The 19,899-nt window shown below is 41.2% G+C and overlaps 1 protein-coding gene across 3 annotated transcripts in view; it reads left to right on the plus strand.

Annotated features, from left to right (window-relative positions):
- The window catches only part of kcnt2a (potassium channel, subfamily T, member 2a), a 712,068-nt gene that overhangs the window by 454,270 nt on the left and 237,899 nt on the right, over nt 1-19,899 (plus strand). For all 3 annotated transcript variants that reach the window (XM_087990852.1, XM_087990853.1, XM_087990854.1), the window contains one exon: nt 7,064-7,175. In XM_087990852.1, the coding sequence (XP_087846978.1) occupies nt 7,064-7,175 (112 nt within the window). The remainder of the gene's footprint in view (nt 1-7,063; nt 7,176-19,899) is intronic.

Consider the following 19,899-nt stretch of genomic DNA (forward strand, 5'->3'; position numbering starts at 1 on the left):
TAGTTTGGCATCTCCCTATCAGGACAAACACCAACTTCCAATATCATAGAATCCTGATGGTGTGGGAGCAGGCCATTTGGCCCATTGAGACCACGTCAACTGTCTGAACAGCATCCCACCCAGACCCCCTCCCTACCCTATCCCTGTAATCCTGCATTTCCCATGGCTAATCCATCTAGCCTACACATCCCTGGACACTATAGGCAATTTAGCAAGACCGTTTGCAAACTTCACACAGACAGTCGCCCGAGACAGTCACACCTCCGGGTCCCTGCTGCTGTGAGGTGGTCATGCTAAACACTGAGCCACTGTGCTGCCCCTAAGGTGTGCCACCTTGTCCGGCAGGTCAGGAGGAAGTATATCTGAGTCTGTTTAGCTGGTAGCTGTTGTAGTTAACTAGCTGGCAGCATTATTACTTGCAAAATCTGGATTTAAGATTTGGGTTTAATAGATGTGGCATTTAAAGTTGCATTCACTGTCCTTGTATTCTTGTTCTCTCCCTTGTTGTGCCACTCCTCACTGTTTCCTAACTGCGATTGTCTCCAAGCATGACTCCCACCAGCTGCTTCTACCATAATAGACTTTCTCTTTCAGCAGTTTAGGCTAGTTTTAAGAGGCACATTCACTCTCAATATTGACTCTATATTGATAAGTGTGAGTTATGCATCACAATCCCAGTTTTCAGGAATGTTTGCAATTTAGCCTTCAAGAAACTTTTTTCAAGAGCTGACGTACATTTATTGTGAATCATTTCCCCTCCCGTAGAGACCTGCCATTTTGACTTTCCGTCCAGACCAGAGAAAATCAATTCTGAGCATACAGTATAATAGGTAGCAATACCAAGGGTAAGTGGAGATCTAATGTGGCAGGTCTCCATGGGAAGGGAATAATTCACTAAATCGAAAATCCTTTCTACATCTACTTCAATTCTGTTAGTTTTTATAAAAAGCCGAACAAATGGAGAGTGCTTCACTCTGAAAGTATTCCCATAGCCTTTCATTCTTCTTCTCAGAAAATGTTATCACAATCCATAAGATCGGAAAAATGATAGGCATTAAACTACTTTGGGCCAGTTGATAAACTGTGGTGTCTTTAAATGCATCACATAAAGTGCTTCACAAACAAATACAAAGCGATTTCAAACTTTTATGGCAAATGGGTTAGAAATTGGCAAAATGCATGAGGGATTTTATTGTACCTGAAGCTATTATATCCTTTAAAAATCATTCAAGTCAAGCCATCATGATAAATTGCTGAAGTGATTGGAGAAGATTCTTCTGCAATATGCAAAAGATGAAAATGTTATGCAATTATGCAATAAGCATAAAGAAATGACCACAAAATAAGACTTAATAATGTATGAAATGATTATAGTGGCATAGAGATCCACAGCACAATAAAAGGCCCCTCGACTTATCGAACCTACAGCAATCAAAAACAACCATCTACTCTAATACCATTTTCTAACATTTGGTCTGTCGCCTTATATACCTGATATTGCAAGTGCTCATTTGAATATTCCTTAAATGCTACAGTCTCTAGGGTTGTCATATGGTTCAGTACCTATCAAGAAAATGGAAGGTGAATTTTCAATATCCTAGTTCCGATTTGTTGAAAAGGTGGATAGCCAAGTCAGGACAGAGTAAAGAATAAGTGAAGTCCTTTACAGGCTTCATTTAGAACATAATGCAATTTAGATTTTTAGTTTCATTTCTTTTTATCCAGTAACTACATCATCATATTGCCCAAGGTACCTTCTTTAAATCCTTTTGAGTAGTTAAACAGAACATTATTATAACTTATTCTAATGTTACTAGGTCAAACACTTTCAGATGTATCTTATAATTGCAGAAATGGATTAATAATGTTAATAATTGTATTGTTGGTGTGGGTTCTGTTACACTGGTATAATATGCCTTAATGAACTCTATTAACCAAGACTGCTGAGCATAATTCTGCAGTGTTTTTCCATGTTGTTATTATATGGTAAACATTCAAGTCATATATACTTGACCTATATTGCACAGTTCAGTTGCTTGCTGAATGTACATATTCATTGTGAAGTCCTATTTATGCAGTGTATTTATGCTTATTTTATCAAATTTATTGTCAAAACTACAATAAGGACAAATTTGCCCAACTTACTGGTCCTCATGTTTTAGCATATAGCTATTTATAGTTACTCCCACTGAAAACGGTCAAGGTTAATAGTGCTTACTAGCTCAATAATTCTTGATGTTGAAATGCTGCAGCAACATTAGCAAATGGCAGACGTTGAAACCCAAACTTGCTATCCAAGATGTGTGTTGCCTTGCTGTTGGGTTTGCATAAATTGCATCTCTTCATTGAAAAGAATCGACCAGCTATATTTGTGAGGTAAATGTAAGCTAACATTATCACAAAGTTCAGTCTTGTCCATTTCAGTTGAGGAACTTTTTTAATCACATGAGAAGTGTTAATTATTGTCAGTCAACCCCTTTGAGATTCCAAACAATTACAATTGCGGAGTCTCATAATTTTGAGTTTTAGTTTCGTTGTAGATAATAATTTTGTATTTGCATTTAATTTGCCTTTTAGTTTCTTTCATTCTTTGAACCAGATCTTTGTTTCACCCTCTGTTTTTCATTAATTGATTTGAGGATAAATTCATCCACTCTATTGCACCCTTCACTTCGGTCCTTCTTAGATTAGATTCCCTACAGTATGGAATCAGGCGATTCGGCCCAACAAATCCACCCCGACCCTCTGAAAATCAACCTGCCCAGACCAATTCCCCTACCCTATGTTTACCCCTGACTAACGCACCTAACACTACGGGCAATTTAGCATGGCCAATTCACCTGACCTGCACATTTTTGGACTGTGGGAGGAAACTGGAGCACCCAGAGAAAACCCACGCAGACACGGGAGAATGTGCAAACTCCACGCAGACAGTCACCCTAGGTGGAAATCAAACCTGGGTCCCTGGCGCTGTGAGGCAGCAGCGCTAATCAATGAGCCACCATACAACTTCCTCTGTTAATTTCACATATCTTCAAACTGATTTGCTAAGGAGATATACAGCTCACTCATACCTAATGCTCGATTTTCCTCACTTCATATTATCCACTCACACTTTCAGTGACATTTCATCCTAATTGGGAAAAAAAGGTCAAGTCTAACTGACAGATGTTATTTATTATCATGCTGCAGCAAATTATGACATCATACAGTGTTCAGTATCTGAAAATTAAAATGAACCAGTGAACTTCAATGAAACCCTACCAGAGTTCAAAAAGCCTCAAGTGGTAAGAGCTTTGGCCACACATTGCATAACACCATTTAAATTCCTAGAGTTCTCTTGTTTCTTCAGTCCTTACTGTCCTATAAATGTTTGGCATATAATACTCATTTACCATGGATTATTTAATTTGAAAGAGGTTGCATTCTTGTCTCTTCTGTTTCTGAAGGGCAAGGTGAAGATTTTGATTTGAAGATTTGAATCATATCTTAATTTATATCACAGCAAGTTGTTTCATTTTAACATTAGGTTGCTGAATTTCCTCGTGTCTTCGCAACAGGCTAATTACAGGAGTACAGTATTTGATTAAGTTTTTTTTATTTTATATTTCTTTTACAAACTACTATAGCATTTTAACAGTGTTGGAAAATACATTACTGTGAAAAGTAAGCTAGATTGATTACACAGAATACAAAACCACTGTGTTGTAATGGCAATAGTAATAACTATCTAAATGTAACAAAAGCTATATCTAGCACTATGGAACTGTCAGACTCTTGTTATAGTATCTGTGGAGATGAATAACATTAAAGAACTGAACTTCCCAAGTGATGACAATTGAAAACCCAATTAACAATGCTTTAATTTTTAAATTCAAAATCAATATAAATTAAACATGAACTAACAGGCAAATATTAATCAACACAAACTATAATTCATGCTTCAAAAAGCTAGTTAAATACAAGTAGATCTGATGGGTTTACTGGCAGTTCCTCCAACACACTTGGCATAATGTACAGTTCCATAGTCCTTCACAATGCTGGCTTCCATCAGTGGTCCTTCAGTTTCCTAATGGATGATTTGAACAAGTGGTCTCAGACAACTGCCTCACTCCATTTGACCCCCACTGTTATAATTACCAGCAAAAGGCTCTTGTCACTGCAAGAACTGTCAACACTCAATTTATAACAAACCTGATGCACAGCTTCCCTAAGGGACACCTTCATCCAGTCATTCATTGACATCCAGGTGCGTTGAACAGTCAGCTCTGGTTAGAAACCACCCAGCTTCTCAATATGCCTGAACTACTTGCACAGTTTGTCCCAGTCTCCATGCAGTTCTGACTACTGCTGGAAATTAATCTGCCTCAGGTCTGTTTCATTAGAGACAGAAAAAACTGCAGATGCTGGAATCCAAGATAGACAAGCAGGAGGTTGGAAGAGCACAGCAAGCCAGACAGCATCAGAAGGTGGAGAAGTCAACATTTCAGGTGTAACCCTCCTTCTGAACTGGGAGGGGAGGGGGTGTAAGGGGAGTTGCAGATGAAGGGGAGAGGTGGGGAGGATGGAGGGTAGGAGTGGTGAGGGATAGATAGGTGGGGAGACCAAATGTAAACTCAGGGCACATTTCACTGAGCATCCCAGTCACCGCCCATTTTAATTCCCCTTTCCACTCCCTTTCCGACATGGCCATCCACGGCCTCCTCCATTGCCACAATGGACCAAACCGCAAATTGGAGGAAAACACCTCATCTTCTGCCTGGGCAGCCTACAGCTCAGAAGACTCAACATTGAGTTCTCCAGTTTCAAATAACTTTCCTTCCATTCCTCTGATCAACCTTTCCCTCCAAGAACCAACCGGATTCATTCCTCCAACTGACCAACCAGGTCGTACCCACGACCTACATTCACCTATCCCTACCTCACTACCACCTCCCCCCCATCTTCTTTATCCCCCCTTACACCCACCCACCAGTCCTGAAGAAGGGTTAAACCCGAAATGTTGACTTCTCCAACTCCTGATGCTGCCTGGCTTGCTGTGTTCTTCTAGCCTCAGGTTTGTTTCATCCTAATTAGCTTCTGTTTCTGTGAGCAACCTAGAGTCAAAGTCGATTTCATGGCTCTCTCCTTTATCTGGTCCTCATTTTCCTATCAACCTGGGGTCAGCAACCTGAAATCCCAACTGAACGACAGCTATTTTATCAAATGTTATGTTATTAAGCTTTAAATAAAGAAAAGACATTGCAAATCTCAGTTTAATAAAAGGCAAGAGGCTTGCTTCTCCATTGTTTTGCCATTCAGTAAAGGGAAGGCTGTTACTAAATCATGGACAGAAAAGACAATAATTTCTAAATTTTCTTCTTCATTGTATTCAAGCAAAAGGAAACCACATCAAAATATAAATCCTTTTAGGATACAATCTCGTCCTCAGTATTATCTCTCACATTTCTGCTCAATCTCTTGTATCTTTACACTGCCTTCATTCTATCATCATTACTCTCCTGCATTGTTGTCTATTTTTGTGATATTGTCCTGACTTGATTCCCTCAAACTTTCACAATTCTTTCAACAAAGAGCTATATTTGCAATGATTGGGGTTCAGGGAAGGAGGCTGATGACATTGTAATCCTATTGTGTCCCAAACTACCAACCAGCAAGGATTCCTCTCTTGTTGTGGCTCGGTTAAGTTTTCAGCTGTCACAGCAAGTTAACTCTAACATACTGCTCAGGGCTGAAAATGTGTTGCTGGAAAAGCGCTGCAGGTCAGGCAGCATCCAGGGAACAGGAGAATCAACGTTTCGGGCATAAGCCCTTCTTCAGGGTCAACTTGTACTTCCTTTCTCACATCAAATCCACAGCCAAGATTGTTTCCTTTACTGTTTGACCCATTAACCACAATTCCCTCTATGGGTAGGTTATCACCCTTGAAGTCTTCCAATTCCAGGCTGAAATGTCAATCAGAAAAGCACACTATGTGGAAAACAGTTACTGAGTGATTTTCCATGAGGTGGCCTATTACTGGCTCGAGTGTGTATGGACAATTAATGGTTAGAGGAGGGGTTTGGCTGACTATCTAATTAAGGACAGTGGGCAGGATGCCTAAACTAGAAGACATGACAGTTATCTTCCATTATAAAAAGTGCACAGCATCTGAAGACACATAAGCAAGTGAGAGGGTAATTCAAAATGGAAGCAGGCTCTCTTCGCTGTAATAGGACCTCCAGCAACACATGGTGACAATGAGGGAGGGCAACTGGAGCAGTCAAATGGACTGTCACTGGAAACAAAACAGTGTCTTTGCTAATAGGAAGGGAGGGCAGGCAGATAAAGGAATTCCTCAGTGTAGTGTTGTCCATAATGTTCTTCCATGTACATAGTGGACAGTATGTAGTTCTTATTGATCCTTAATTTCCCTTCCTGTTTGTATTGACCTGACACCAGCAGTATGAAGAATCCCTCCTTAATGAATTTTGAGCCATATGTATGTGCAAATCCCCTGTTATGTTTTTTGGCATAGTCAATGGGATAAGGGGTGCAATTTTGAGAGCAAGATCCTGCAACAGCTTTGCCAGATCTATGGCTTTGCCAAAAGCTGCACCCCTCTCTATCATCCAGATGGTAATGGACAATGTGAACAATTCAACTGTGTTCGTCGTGACCATGTTGTCTTGCCTGTTGAGTGGAAACAAAGGTGGCCCAAGTACCTTCTGTGTTCTCTGTTCATGCCCACACCTATCCACGGGCTATTCTCCACGTATCATACTTTGTTTGTGACCTCAGACCTTCCTGGGGACTTTCTCCTTGTGCTCACCATGCCCTCTGAGGATGGCCAGGTCTGTGGATAGCTGGGCATCACATGAAGCCAATTATACCCTATTATTCATTTTAATTATAAATCCACATAAATTGATGGGATACTTGTTTCTTTAGGTGTCACTAGAATCATGGTTTGGATCACTATAAGAAAACAAATCGCTATGTTTAAAATTTCGTAATTTTAGTTGATATGAGTATAACCCAGCAATGACCAATCGTGTCTTCTCCATTTTTCTTCTGCATGTAGGTTATTCTCCAGTCTTAGTATTATCACAGAATTGACACATCCAGCCAATATGCGATTCATGCAGTTCAGGGCTAAAGACTGCTATTCACTGGCTTTGTCTAAACTTGAAAAGGTGAGAATTATTCTTCTGTATTTTTATTTTTCCTGAAATCTGCATTTTGATCTTATGCATAATGTAGCTGTGTTTAAAAAAACACGTGGTTAGATCATTAATGTTGGCAATTGTTGATATTTCTATTTTTTTGACAATGCAAGTTTCCAAATAGTAGAATCAGAAACTTACTCCATACTCACTTAGAACAATACAAAAGGAATTAAACATTTTTGTCAATGCTTTCTGTGAATCCTGGAAATTGTTGCTGTGATTTTTATAATCCATCCTATATCAGTTAACATCCTTGAACATAAAGATAGAAACTAAGAAATGAAGAAGCTCAGAAAGACAGAAACTGGCAATCCATTTAGTGCCTTTTATGCCTCAGGACATGCTATAATGCAGTCCTTTCCAGTGCAGTATCATGAAGCATCTGTAACATATCCAGAAGTTGCGAGATCAGAACTTTTTAGTAGTGGTTAATTTGTACTTTTAAGTACATTAATGTGGAGAGAGATTCCTCTAGCAATGACTATTGTCACTTCTCTCTTCAGTATCTATCTCAGAATTAGAACAATGAGAAGTGACCCTGTTGAAACATACAAGAATCCTGCGTGAAATTGGTAGAGTGGACAGTGAGAGAATATATGTGGGAGAAACTAGAACTAGAGGACACAATTTTAAAAAATCAGCTTTCCATTTTTGAATGAAAATGAGATTTTATTTTCTGAATATCATCAGCGCATAGAAACCATTTCCACAGAAGACAACGGAGGCTGGGTCATTCAAATTATTCATTTTTAATAGACAAATCAGTCAACAGCTTTGGACTGAAAGTGGAGTTGGCGTCACAATCAAATCAGCCATGATCTTATTGAGTGGTGGAACACAGGCTCCAGGGGCTAAGTGGCCTACTTGTGCTTTTAAGGCCTGTGGACCTGTAACATAATCAAATAAACACTTTGGCTCTTTAAGTTGAAGGATAAGTTCAACATTAGAAAGGGGCACATCTCAGCACATCAGTGCTTGAAACCTATCTCGAACTCACACTTTATTAGGGTGGTTCTGTCTGCTGGGAGCAATTTGTGTTGAGAAGGCTACCACTCCATAAGTTTCAGAAAATAGCCTGCTTCAGGGTAAGCTCAAAACCACTTCTGCTTGAAATATGCCCTCTTAATGGATGTCTGCTGTCATCATTCCCAGTTCAATTGTCATGGTGACAAGATAGCCCTTTGTTTGTATAGTTTAATTTATTTCAAGTTTGTCAATCAAAGATCTTTACAAAATGTTCGAGAAATTGTGGTTCAGCAGTTCACAGTTTTTAACAGTTTATGTTTTGGATCAGTTTACAGAGCATCTCCATTTACACTGTCTCTATCAGTTGACACTATAGCCTTATTCTTTCCTGAGTTTAAAATCCGACCAGTTTACAAAAGACAAACAAAAAGCAAAATGTCTCAATCAATATGAGATTTCATACACATAGCATCAGTAAAGGTGAACTCATTAATTAATTTATGTCTAATTGAGAAAACCAAAATGTGGCCTTTTTTGTTTTTCTCTCCAATAAGCTTTCATTTTCATGGATTGTCGGTATTGCTGACTAAACAGCATTTATTACCTCGTCCAGTCTAGTTTCTGGTCGATGATAACTCACAGTATAGGGAATTTGATGATAATGCTCCATTGAATGCTAAAGAGCAATAGTATAATTCTCTTTTTCTTTATTCATTCACTCATGGAATGTGGGTGCGCTGGCTGGACCCAGCACTTATTGCCTACCTTTGATGAGGTTGAGAAGAAGTTGGCAAACTGCCTTCTTGAAACGTTGCAGTCCATTTGATTTGGATAGGCCCACAATGCCATTAAGGTGGTATTCTAGGATTTTGACTCAATGACAGCAAAGAAGCAGCAAGTCAGGATGGTGAATGGCTTGGAGGGGAACTTGCGGGTGGTGGTGTTCCCATGGATCTGCAGCCCTTTTCTTTCTAGATGGGAGTGGTTATGGGTTTGGAAGACACTATCTAAGGAGCCTTGGTGAATTTCTGTAGCGCATCTTGTAGATGGTACACATTCCATCACCCTCCTGACTTTGCCTTGTAGATAAGCGACAGGCTTTTGGCAGTCAAGTGGTAAGTTACTCACTGCAAGATTCCAAGCTTCTGACCTGTTCTTTAATTGCAGTTTTTATATGGCTAGTCCAGTTCAGTTTCTTGTCAACAAAAACTCCAGGACATTGATAGTTTTTATTTATTCATTTGTGAGATGTGGATGTTGCTGGCTGGCCAGCATTCCTTGTTTATAGTGAGGGATTCAGTGGTGGTAAATCCATTGAATGTCCAAAGATAGTGGTTAGATTCTCTCTTGTTGGAGATGATCGTGTGGCTATTTGCCACTGGTCAGCCAAAGCCTGGATATTGTCCAGTTGCATTTGAATGTGGACTGCTTCAGTGTCTGAGGAGTTGTGAATGGTGCTGAACATTGTGGAACCATAGGCGAATATCGCCACTTTTAGCCTTATGATAGAGGGAATGTTATTGATGAAGCAACTGAAGATGGTTGAGCCTAGGACACTACCCTGAGTATTCATTACTATTGCCAGATTATTTGTCAAGACCTATAGACTTTCCAGTAGAATAGAATTTTTAAAAAAATTCCCTACAGTGTGGAAGCAGGCCATTCGGCCCATCGAGTCCACACACCAACCCTTCAAACAGCATCCCACCCGAACCCACCTCCTAATCCTGTAGCCCTGCATTCCCTATGGCCGATCCACCTAACCTGCATGTCTTTGGATTTATCTTTTGCAATAATGTTTTGATATAAAACTGGTGAAACAAATTGGTTGAAGACTGGCATCTCTCATGCTGGAAACCTCCGGAGGTGGTTGATATGGATCATCCATTCAGCACTTTCGATTGAGGATAATTGCCTCAAGGCCATAAGATATAGGAGCAGCAGGAGACCATCAAGTCTGCACTGCCATTCGATCAGGCTGATCTTCCATCTTCTCCTGTAAAACCTTCATCCTCTTACTCTCAAGAACCTATCTAAATCTGACTTCAATGCACTCAGTGATTTGGATTCCGCAGCCTTCTGCAGTAAGTAATTCCATAGATTAACCACCCTCTGGCTGAAGACATTCCTCCTCATCTCAGTTCTAATGGGCTATCCCTCCTCTCTGGGGCTTTGCCCTTGGGTCCTAGCCTATTCTGCTAGTTCTCCACATTCTGTCAGTTTTAATCAGATCTCTCCTCACCCTTCTAAACTCCATTGAGTGCAGACCTAAAATAAATGCATCAGCCTTGTCTTTTGCACTGATGTGCTGCGCACCCCCCACTTCATAGAGAATGGGGATATTGGTGGAGCCATCCCTTATCAGTTTTTACCAGTAAGGTTCACGACTGAATGTGGTAGGAATGCAGAGCTCAATTGAGACTCTTGGTGCGTAATTGATGAAAAGCACAAATAAGGTCAAACCACATGAAGAATTTATCAATCCAACAAAATAATGCTTGTATCAATGCAAACTGGGTGTGTTTTCTGAATGAAGACCTTCCTATTCTTAACACAGTACTATTTATGCTCAGACCATCTGTATTGGCTCAGGTTTCACTAAGCGTTAATATCTGGTTGTGCTCCTCGTTTCAGGATTTTCTGTTGAGCGTCTTTCCACCAAATCGAGCTATAAAAGAGCTCCATTCAAACTTGTCTTGTTAAGTGCTGGGTGTATTCTCACAAGTTTAATAAAAAGCACACTGAGGGGAAAGGTAATTAGTATGCTGCACACAGTGATTTTCTCAGATTGAACAATCAATCAATCGTTTTGAAGAGATAAAATTGCCAAAGCTTTCCATCTTCCACTCATCGGGACAAAGGCAGTCAGTAACCCTGCAAACAAAAGGATATGTTGCATCCTTGTATCTTCTTAAGCAGCTTTGGAAGCTAAAGATACCCCATTGCCTTCTCCATGTGACATCTCAATCCATCAGAGTTAACTTTTTAAAAGAAAAACCTATCATTCACAAAGTGTGGGCATTGCTAGCTAAGCCAGCCTTTATTGCCCGTTCCTAATTTCTCCAGAGACCATGAGATGAACTGCCTTCTTGAAGCACAGCAGTTGTTGGGATGAAGGGACACCCACAGTGCTGTTCGGAGGGATGTTCAGGATTTTGGCCCAACATTGGTGAAGGAGCAGCAATATGATTGCAAGTCAGGATGATTTGTGGCTTGAAGGTGTACTTGCATGTGGTAGTGTTCCCATGTATCTGCTGCCCTTGTCCCTGTAACTGGTAGCAGTCACTATAGGGTTACTGTTGAATGCCCTTCTTCAGGAATGAACAAAGAATGAACAAAGGAACAGGAAGATTCCTGAAGAAGGGCTCATGCCCGAAACGTCGATTCTCCTGCTCCTTGGATGCTGCCTGACCTGCTGCGCTTTTCCAGCAACACATTTTCAGCTCTGATCTCCAGCATCTGCAGTCCTCACTTTCTCCTTACTGTTGAATGAGACTTGATGAGGTGTCGCTGTGTTTCTTGTCAGTGGTTCTGCTGCTAACATGTGTGAATGGTAGTAGAGGTGAATGTTAAAGGTGGGGAAGGGGTTCTATTCAAGTGGACTTCTTTGTTCTGGAAGGTGTCAAGATTCTTGAGTGTTGTTGCAGCTGCACCCGTCCAGGCAAGTAGGAAGCATTTCATCACACTCCTGGTTTGTCCCCAATTCATTACAGTTCCGGATGGGATACTCCAAAGTCATTCATCTTTCAAATGAGGAGGGATTAATTGGATCCCCCTTCTTTGTTCATTGACTGTACATTTGTTGGTTCTTGACAGACGTAGCAGCCCGTTTCTGTTCCGAAAGGCAAATGCAACTGCAGTCTGTTTGTTTCATTTTGTTTCCTTTTGTTGTTGCTGAATAAAAGTGATGGGTTTGAACCCAGCATCTTATCCTTATCCAGCGGGCATTGTACAAAGAGTAGAGCAGAGTCCTTAGAGGGTCATAAGATGAGACAAAGCTAAGGAGAGAGGAGCTGTGTGGCTTTGTGCTTAAACAGTGATAGTGTAGTTACATGTGCAAGGAAGTGTCAGCTGTGTCATCTCAGTGCCATGAGAAGCATTGATCTGGAGCTGGGGCATCTATGGACTACCAACGCTTGACTAGGTGCATGCCTGGGGATCAAAGATGGTGCCAGCATCTGCAATCCCAGGATATTCCAAAAGGGGCAAGGACTTTCACTTCTGGGATTGGGAGAATCATGATAGCATCAGACAAGCATAAGGGTGTGGTGCATTGTTAATGAGGCGAGTTTAGGATGGTAGAGAAAACACATGATTTGTTGAAGAAAAACGTTTTCTTAGTGGATATAGCTCCTTCTTTGGAAAGCATTAAAGTCCTAAGCCTGAACTCTGGAGAGCCTGATTCTGCTGCAAAATTTACAACACAATACAGACCAACACTATCAAGCATTAGGCATGATTTGGAGATGCCGGTTTTGGACTGGGGTGTACAAAGTTAAAAATCACACAACACCAGGTTATAGTCCAACAGGTTTAATTGGAAGTACACTAGTTTTTGGAGCGCCGCTCCTTTCCACAATCACCTGATGAAGGAGCGTCGCTCTGAAAGCTAGTGTACTTCCAATTAAACCTGTTGGACTATAACCTGGTGTTGTGTGATTTTTAAGCATTAGGCAGATTGTCTAAACTCTATCAGGAAAAACATCCATTGTAAAAGAGTTTCTAGATATCACTTCACGCATTGTGTCGGACTGTCATCCCTTTCACATGAGATAAAACAGAAGATTAATGTTCAACTGCTAAAAGCACTCCTCTTCGGTATGGTAAATGAATTATTTTCCAATGCTATTGCTCACATTTGAGGATTTTAAATTTTTGATTTCATTTACATGACAGCCCATCAGCAATCAGTGACAGACTGTTTCTACTGGACTGAAAACATGCTAAAGTGATGCTTGATGTACATTATGAAAGTATGGTTGTTATGGTAAGGTTCTTTTCCCCGTTTTACAGGTTAGTTCAGTTGTGAATTCTGATGTGGATTCATGTTTGTCTGGCATTGTCCAGATTTAAAGGTACACCTGTAATTCTACACAGAGTAGCTATGTGGAAAGCAGATAAGGAAATGCTTGCTACTTTCTAAGATAATCTAAAACAGAGAAGGCTTCACTAACCTTCAGAGCTTGCAGAAAGAAAAAGAATGGGGACTCTGCTGGCTTTTTTTTATTAGCTCTGTTTGGCTTCGTGACATACAGCTCTTTTGTGTTATGTTCATTATGCATCAGATTTTAGGCAAACAAGCCACCTTTCGAAGACATTCTTATTTATAAAAACTGATTGAACCCAATTATTCCATGCAGTTTTGAAACCTCCTCAGTTCTTGATAGCTGAATGTTATCAAAATTTAGACAGAGTACACCTGTAAAATGGTTTACTTGTTTTTATTTGTTTAAATTGCATTAAAACATGTAATATATGAAGTTCACAGTTTTTCTAAGCGAGCCAATGTTGTCATGGAAACTGCCTGAATTGTTACATTTGTAGAACTTAACTGTGAGACATTGACATGATAGAATTCTGCAATTAATTGTATCTCATCTGAAATTGTGGAGCTTTTCGACGTTTGTGCTTTGTTTATATCCTTGTACTAGGGTGCTCTTTGAAGATTTTTACTGATTATTTCTTCTAAGCATAAACAAGAGCATTATTTTATTATTTGTCTTTTGAGAACCCATTATGCTTAAATATCTTGGATTCAGTACTTTAACTACCAATTCAGAGTTGAATAAAAAGACACCATAAACAACAATTTGCATTTCTGTTATGCCTTTAAAATAGAAAAAAAATGTCAGGAATCTTTCAAGGAATCACTACCAGACAGAAATGGATGTCTAGCCACATTAAGAGAGTGAGCACAAACCTAATGGAAGTGTTGATTTTTACAGGAATGGTGGTCGGGATGGCTGCCAATAGTGAAGCAAGTGGAGGATGACACAATGCTACCTGAGTTTAGGGATCAAGGAATTTGATGTGGTGACAAGGAGGTTTGCGGAAAGTTGGAGATACTTAGAAATATGGCGAGGAGGCCTGAGTGGCTGGTGTTATAATATCTTTCACCATAGCCAACATCGATCAGACCCCGATATGTTTCCACCCCATAAGTGCAAGTTATTGCACCCCCTAATGTTGCAATATAAATAATCCCATGTGGTTAAAAAAAACATTTTACTGCTGGCTCAGTGGTTAGCATTGATGCCTCACAGTGCCAGGGATCTGGGATTGATTCCAGCCTGGAAGACTGTTTGTGTGGAGTTTGTGCATCCTTCCCATGTCTGTGTGCACTTCCTCCTGGTGCTCCAGTTTCCACCCACAATCCAAAGCTGTGCAGGTGAGGTGGATTGGCTAAATTGCCCATAGTGTTCAGGGATGTGTAGGTTGGGTGCACTGGTCAGGGGTAAATATAGAGCAATAGGGTGGGAGAATGCATCTGGGTTGGTGTGGACTTGTTGGGGCAAAGGATCTGTTTCCACATTGTAGGGATTTTATTCAAAGACTATCTACTTTCTGTCCTTCAGTCAATCATATATGATTAGAATCCTACAGTATGGAAACAGGCCCTTCGGCTCAACAAGTCCACACTGACCCTCCGAAGAGTAATCCACCCAGACCCATTCCCCTACCCTATATTTACCCCGACTTGGCAATTTAGCATGGCCCATTCACCTGACCTGCACATCTTTTGGACTGTGGGACAAAACCGGAGCACCCGGAGGAAACCCACGCAGACACAGGCTGAATGTGCAAACTCTAGACAGTCAGTCGCCCAAGGCAGGAATCGAACCCAGGTCCCTGGGACCTCACAGGTCCCTGGTGCTGTGAGGCAGCAGTACTAACCACTGAGCCACCGTGCCACCTCATGTGGGCCCTTTAATTCCAATCTTGCAAATGTATTGTGCAGTGCTTAGTCAAACCCATTTAAAAGGTTCTATTACACACCAGCAAGTGCAAAGCCTTCAGTGACTTGCTCCATTACTTCATTGGAAAATAGAATCATGTTAATTAATTTGCTCATACTTTTCCAAAAGTCAATTGTTTTCCTCCAAATTATACTCTTTAAAAATGTATTCATCCCCAGAAGAGATATTTTGGATGAATCACAGATTCTAGCTTCCATTTTGGATAACATGAAGCACAAGCAACTGAATGTTCAACCCCTTCAATCAGTTTTGTGCACTTTGACTGCATTTGGTGAAAAATATTATATGTCAAAAAATAATTATTTCATAAACCTTCAAAATAACTGGCACCTATTTAATTGTCTTCGATGAGGTTGGTAAGTGATGGAGAGGGCATGGATTGCTGAGTAAAGTGATGTTCCTGGGCAAAATGTAGGCAAGTGACACATATGTGTAGCAGCCAGCCTCCTGGTTGGTGGGAAGAGGGGCATGCTGCTGCACAAAGGAGTTGCAAGGATGGCTGCCCTGTTGAGCAGGCCAGGCTTTGCCTGTGGCAGGATGGTAGGAGGAGGAGGAACCTGGTGTTCCGCAGTCTGTATATCTTTTATTTATCAGCATCGCTGGTTGGCCAGCATTTATTCCCGTCCCTAGTTGCCCTTGAGAAGCTGATGGTGAGCTGCCTCCTTGAACTGCTGAAGTCCCCCTGCTGTGGGTTCACCCACAATGCCATTAGGCTGGAAGTTCCAGGATTTGGAGCCACTGACAGGGAAGGCACGGCGATATATTTCCAAGGCAGGACGGCGAGTGGCTTGGAGGGGGAGCTTGCAGGTGGTGGTGTTCCCATGTATCTGCTGCCTTTGGCCTTCTAGATGGAAGTGATTATGGGTTTGGAAGGTGCTGTGTAAGGATCTTTTCTGCAGTCCATCTGATGGGTAGTACACACTGCTGCTACTGAACATCAGTGGTGGAGGGAGTGGATGCTTGTGGATGGTGTCAAGCTACTTGAATGCCGTTAGAGTTGTACTTATCCAGGTAAGTGAGGAATATTCCATTCCACTCCTGACTTGTCACTTGTAGTTAGTAGACAAGTTTTGGGAAGTCTGGAGGTGAGTTACTCTAGCCTCTGACTGGTTCTTGTAGCCACTATGTTTATGTGGTGAGATTTGTTGAGTTTCTGATCAATGGTAGCCCCAGGATGTTGATAGTGGGGAATTCGGTGATAGCTACACCATTGAACGTCATGGGGCAGTGGTTAGATTGTCTCCTGTTGGTGATAGCCTGGCATTTGTGTGGCACAAATGTTGCTTGCCACTTGTCACTTGTCAGCCCAAGCCTGGATGTTGTCCAGATATTGTTGCATTTGAACATGGACTGCTTCAGTATCTGAGGAGTCACAAATGGTGCTGAACATTGTGTAATCATCAACAAGCATTTCAACTTCTGACCTTATGATGGAGGGAAGGTCATTGATGCAGTAGCTGAGGATAGTTCGGCCTCACACACTATCCTGAGGAGCTCCTGCCGAGATGTCCTGGAGCTGAGATGACTGACCTCCAACAACCACAATAATCTTCCTATGTATCAGGTATGACTCTAACCACCAGGGAGTTTGCTCCCAGATCCCCACTGGTTCCAGTTTGGCTAGGGCTCCTTGATGTCACACTCAGTCGAATGCAACCTTGATGTTAAGGGCTGTCACTCTCACCTCACCTCTGAAATACAACTCTTTTGTCCATGTTTGAACTAAGGCTATAATGAAGTCAGGAGCTGAGTGGTCCTAGTGGAACCCAAACTGGGTGTCATTGAACAAGTTATTGTTGAGCACTGTTGATGACACCTTCCAACAAACTACTGATAATCGACAGTAGACTGATGGGGCGGCCACTGTTTAGGTTGGATTTGTCCAGCTTTTTGTGTATAGGATGCGCCTGGGCAATTTTCCACATTGTAGGGAAGATGCCAGTGTTGTAACTATATTGGAACAGCTTGCCTAGGAGAGCAGCATGTTCTGGAGCACAAGTCTTCAGTACTATTGCCGGAATGTTGTCATGATCTGTAGCCTTTGTTGTATCCAGTGTCTCCAGTTGTTTCTTGATATCACTTGGAGTGAATCAAATTGGCTGAAGACTGTAATGCTGGGAACCATTGAAGGCTCATCCACACAGCACTTCAGGCTGAAGATTGCTGCAAAAGCTTCAGCCTTATCTTTTGCATTGACATGCTGAGCTCTTCCATCATTGAGGATGGGATATTTGTTGAGCCTCTTCCTCAGTGAGCTGTTTAGTTGTGCACCACCATGCACATCTGGATGTGGCATGATGGCAGAGCTTAGATCTGATCATTGGTTGAGGGATCACATTGCTCTGTCTATCACTTGCTACTTATGCTGTTTGGCATGCAAGTAGTCCTGTTTAGTGGTTTCACCAGGTTGACACCTCATCCATAGGTATGCCTGGTGCTGCTCCTGGCATGCCCTCCTGCACTCTCCATTGAACCAGGGTTGATCCCCTGGCTTGGCAATAATGATTGAGTGGGGGATATACCGGTCATGAGGTTACAGCTTGTGCAGAAGTACAATTCTGCTGCTGCTGATGACCCACAGCACCTTAGGGATGCCTAGTCTTGAGTTGCTAGATCAGTTTGAAGTTTGTCCCATTTAGCACTGTGATTGTTGTATGGCACTATGATGGAGGTTATTCTCAATGTGAAGGTGGGACTTCGTCTCCATGAGGACTGTGCGGTGGTTGCTCATACTGCATAACTGTCATGTACTGTGTTTTGCATTCCTGAGAATGAGGAATGTTGTGTGCGCTGTCAACCTGAAGCCTCCTTTCCACAGGGGGATGTGATGAAGTGTAACCAAACCACTCTGTGAACAACAGACTGACTGACTGATTTAATGGATATTATTCGTGGTGGATTGAAAGGATATATTGGCATTAAATCTTCGCACCTGATCACAGGAAGAACTATCTCTGGAGTATCTTTTTCGAAGTAGTAGCATAGCAACATGGCATCCCCTTTTTGAAATGGCAATGCCAAAGAGATGAATAGATTATTTTGAACCTATAGAATCTCATAAGTCTACACCCAAAGGGTGTACATGACTTACTGCTATCCATACATTTAGCTATTCAGATAAATACAAATTAAATAAAATTTAATTAACAAAATAAAATGTACTAATTGAGTTCACTGCTCGACAATTTAAAATGGAAGCGACTGGTGAAATTTAGTAGACATGCTTTTAAACAGAGCAGGCATAGGGCAATATTGAGATGATTGAACAAACAAATCACTTAGTGCAGACCCAAGGAAATTATGATTTACCATGAATTACATATTGTAACAAGTTATAGGTGTATTTCAGCTTAATCACAATAAACACGTTGCAAATTTGAAATCTCTTTAAGTAAGATTTATCTCAGAACCACTCTTAAGTATGCTGGTTTCTATGGTAACTGCACTGTCTCTGTTCAGTTACATTACAATGGCTTATTGCAATTAGCCTGTTAATTGCAAGATCCCTTACTCCCAGTTGGGAGTCACGCACTAAGGAAACAAATGCAAAATAACGTGGGTTACATTGTTCTAGCCCTGACCTCTGCATTCTCCAAGTGCAGAATCTTGCTGAAAATGCAGAGTTACAAATCTTGTCCATGGGATTTATTCAGTAAAAGCAATAGGAAATAAAATGAAAGTCTGATTTTGATTTTTGATCTTTACGTGGTTTCAGCCAACATTTTCCCAAAGAATCTTGCTGAAAATGCAGAGTTACAAAACTAGTCCATGGGATTTATTCAGTAAAAGCAATAGGAAATAAAATGAAAGTCTGATTTTGATTTTTGATCTTTACGTGGTTTCAGCCAACATTTTCCCAAACCATTTTCAGGCTGGGGCACTGCATGCTCAAATGGCATTTCCATTCAGCTCACTGGCTTTTGCAAATCAGCCAACCTTAGAGAGCTGGCTGGCACCAGGGCTGGTTAGGGAATGGGAGTTGGTGGTGATTGGGAGTCGGGGGGTGGTGGAGTAGGGGTGGTGAGTGTGGAATAGATCATCAGAGCAGCAAGATTCATCTTGTAGTGCCAAGGAAGCTTTTTGGGGAGCCAGAAAATATTCTACCACCTTTTGGCTTTGTAAATAAATTCCCCTTTATTGGGAAGAAAAATTTACTTTTTTAAACTGCCTCTAGAGATCCTTTAAGAACCACTGGGTTACACTGCTCAATGGCCAGTACAACTGTAGACATGGCAAGCTTTGCAAATTAAACACGAGGGACAAGTTCTGGGTAAAATTATTCCTCTCTCATGCAAGAGCTCCGATGTCTTGTGATTTTGCTGTCTGTCATTTCTGCAAGTCAGGTGCGATTGGCACTGGCACTGGGATATCTTAGTGACTGCATATGATATCCTACAACGGAGTAACACAATTTATGCCAAGGGAAGACAGAGATCGCTATACTATCAACAGTATGACAAGACATTTGAGATAGCAGCGGCTCTTCAAGATGGCCTGAAAGAGCATGTTGTAAAGAGCATGTCCCTGTTGTAAAGAAAATTTCTCATTAACAGTAGTGCTTTTTGCTTTTCAGAAAGTATAAAGTTTCAGATTATACAGTCAATAGTTATGCACTGCCTGTGATACTGAATGTATATGGTAACCACTGTTCATGAACCAATGCAATAAGTCAAAGAAAGCAGCCAATTAGAGGAGCTGCTGATTGCCAAAGAACAGAGGGATCAAAAAGTGAGGCACTGAAAAAGCAC

This window comes from Chiloscyllium plagiosum, unplaced genomic scaffold (assembly GCF_037043375.1).
Source record: "Chiloscyllium plagiosum isolate Xiang-an unplaced genomic scaffold, Cpla_swu_hap1 HiC_scaffold_9, whole genome shotgun sequence".
Classification (NCBI taxonomy): Eukaryota; Metazoa; Chordata; class Chondrichthyes; order Orectolobiformes; family Hemiscylliidae; genus Chiloscyllium; species Chiloscyllium plagiosum.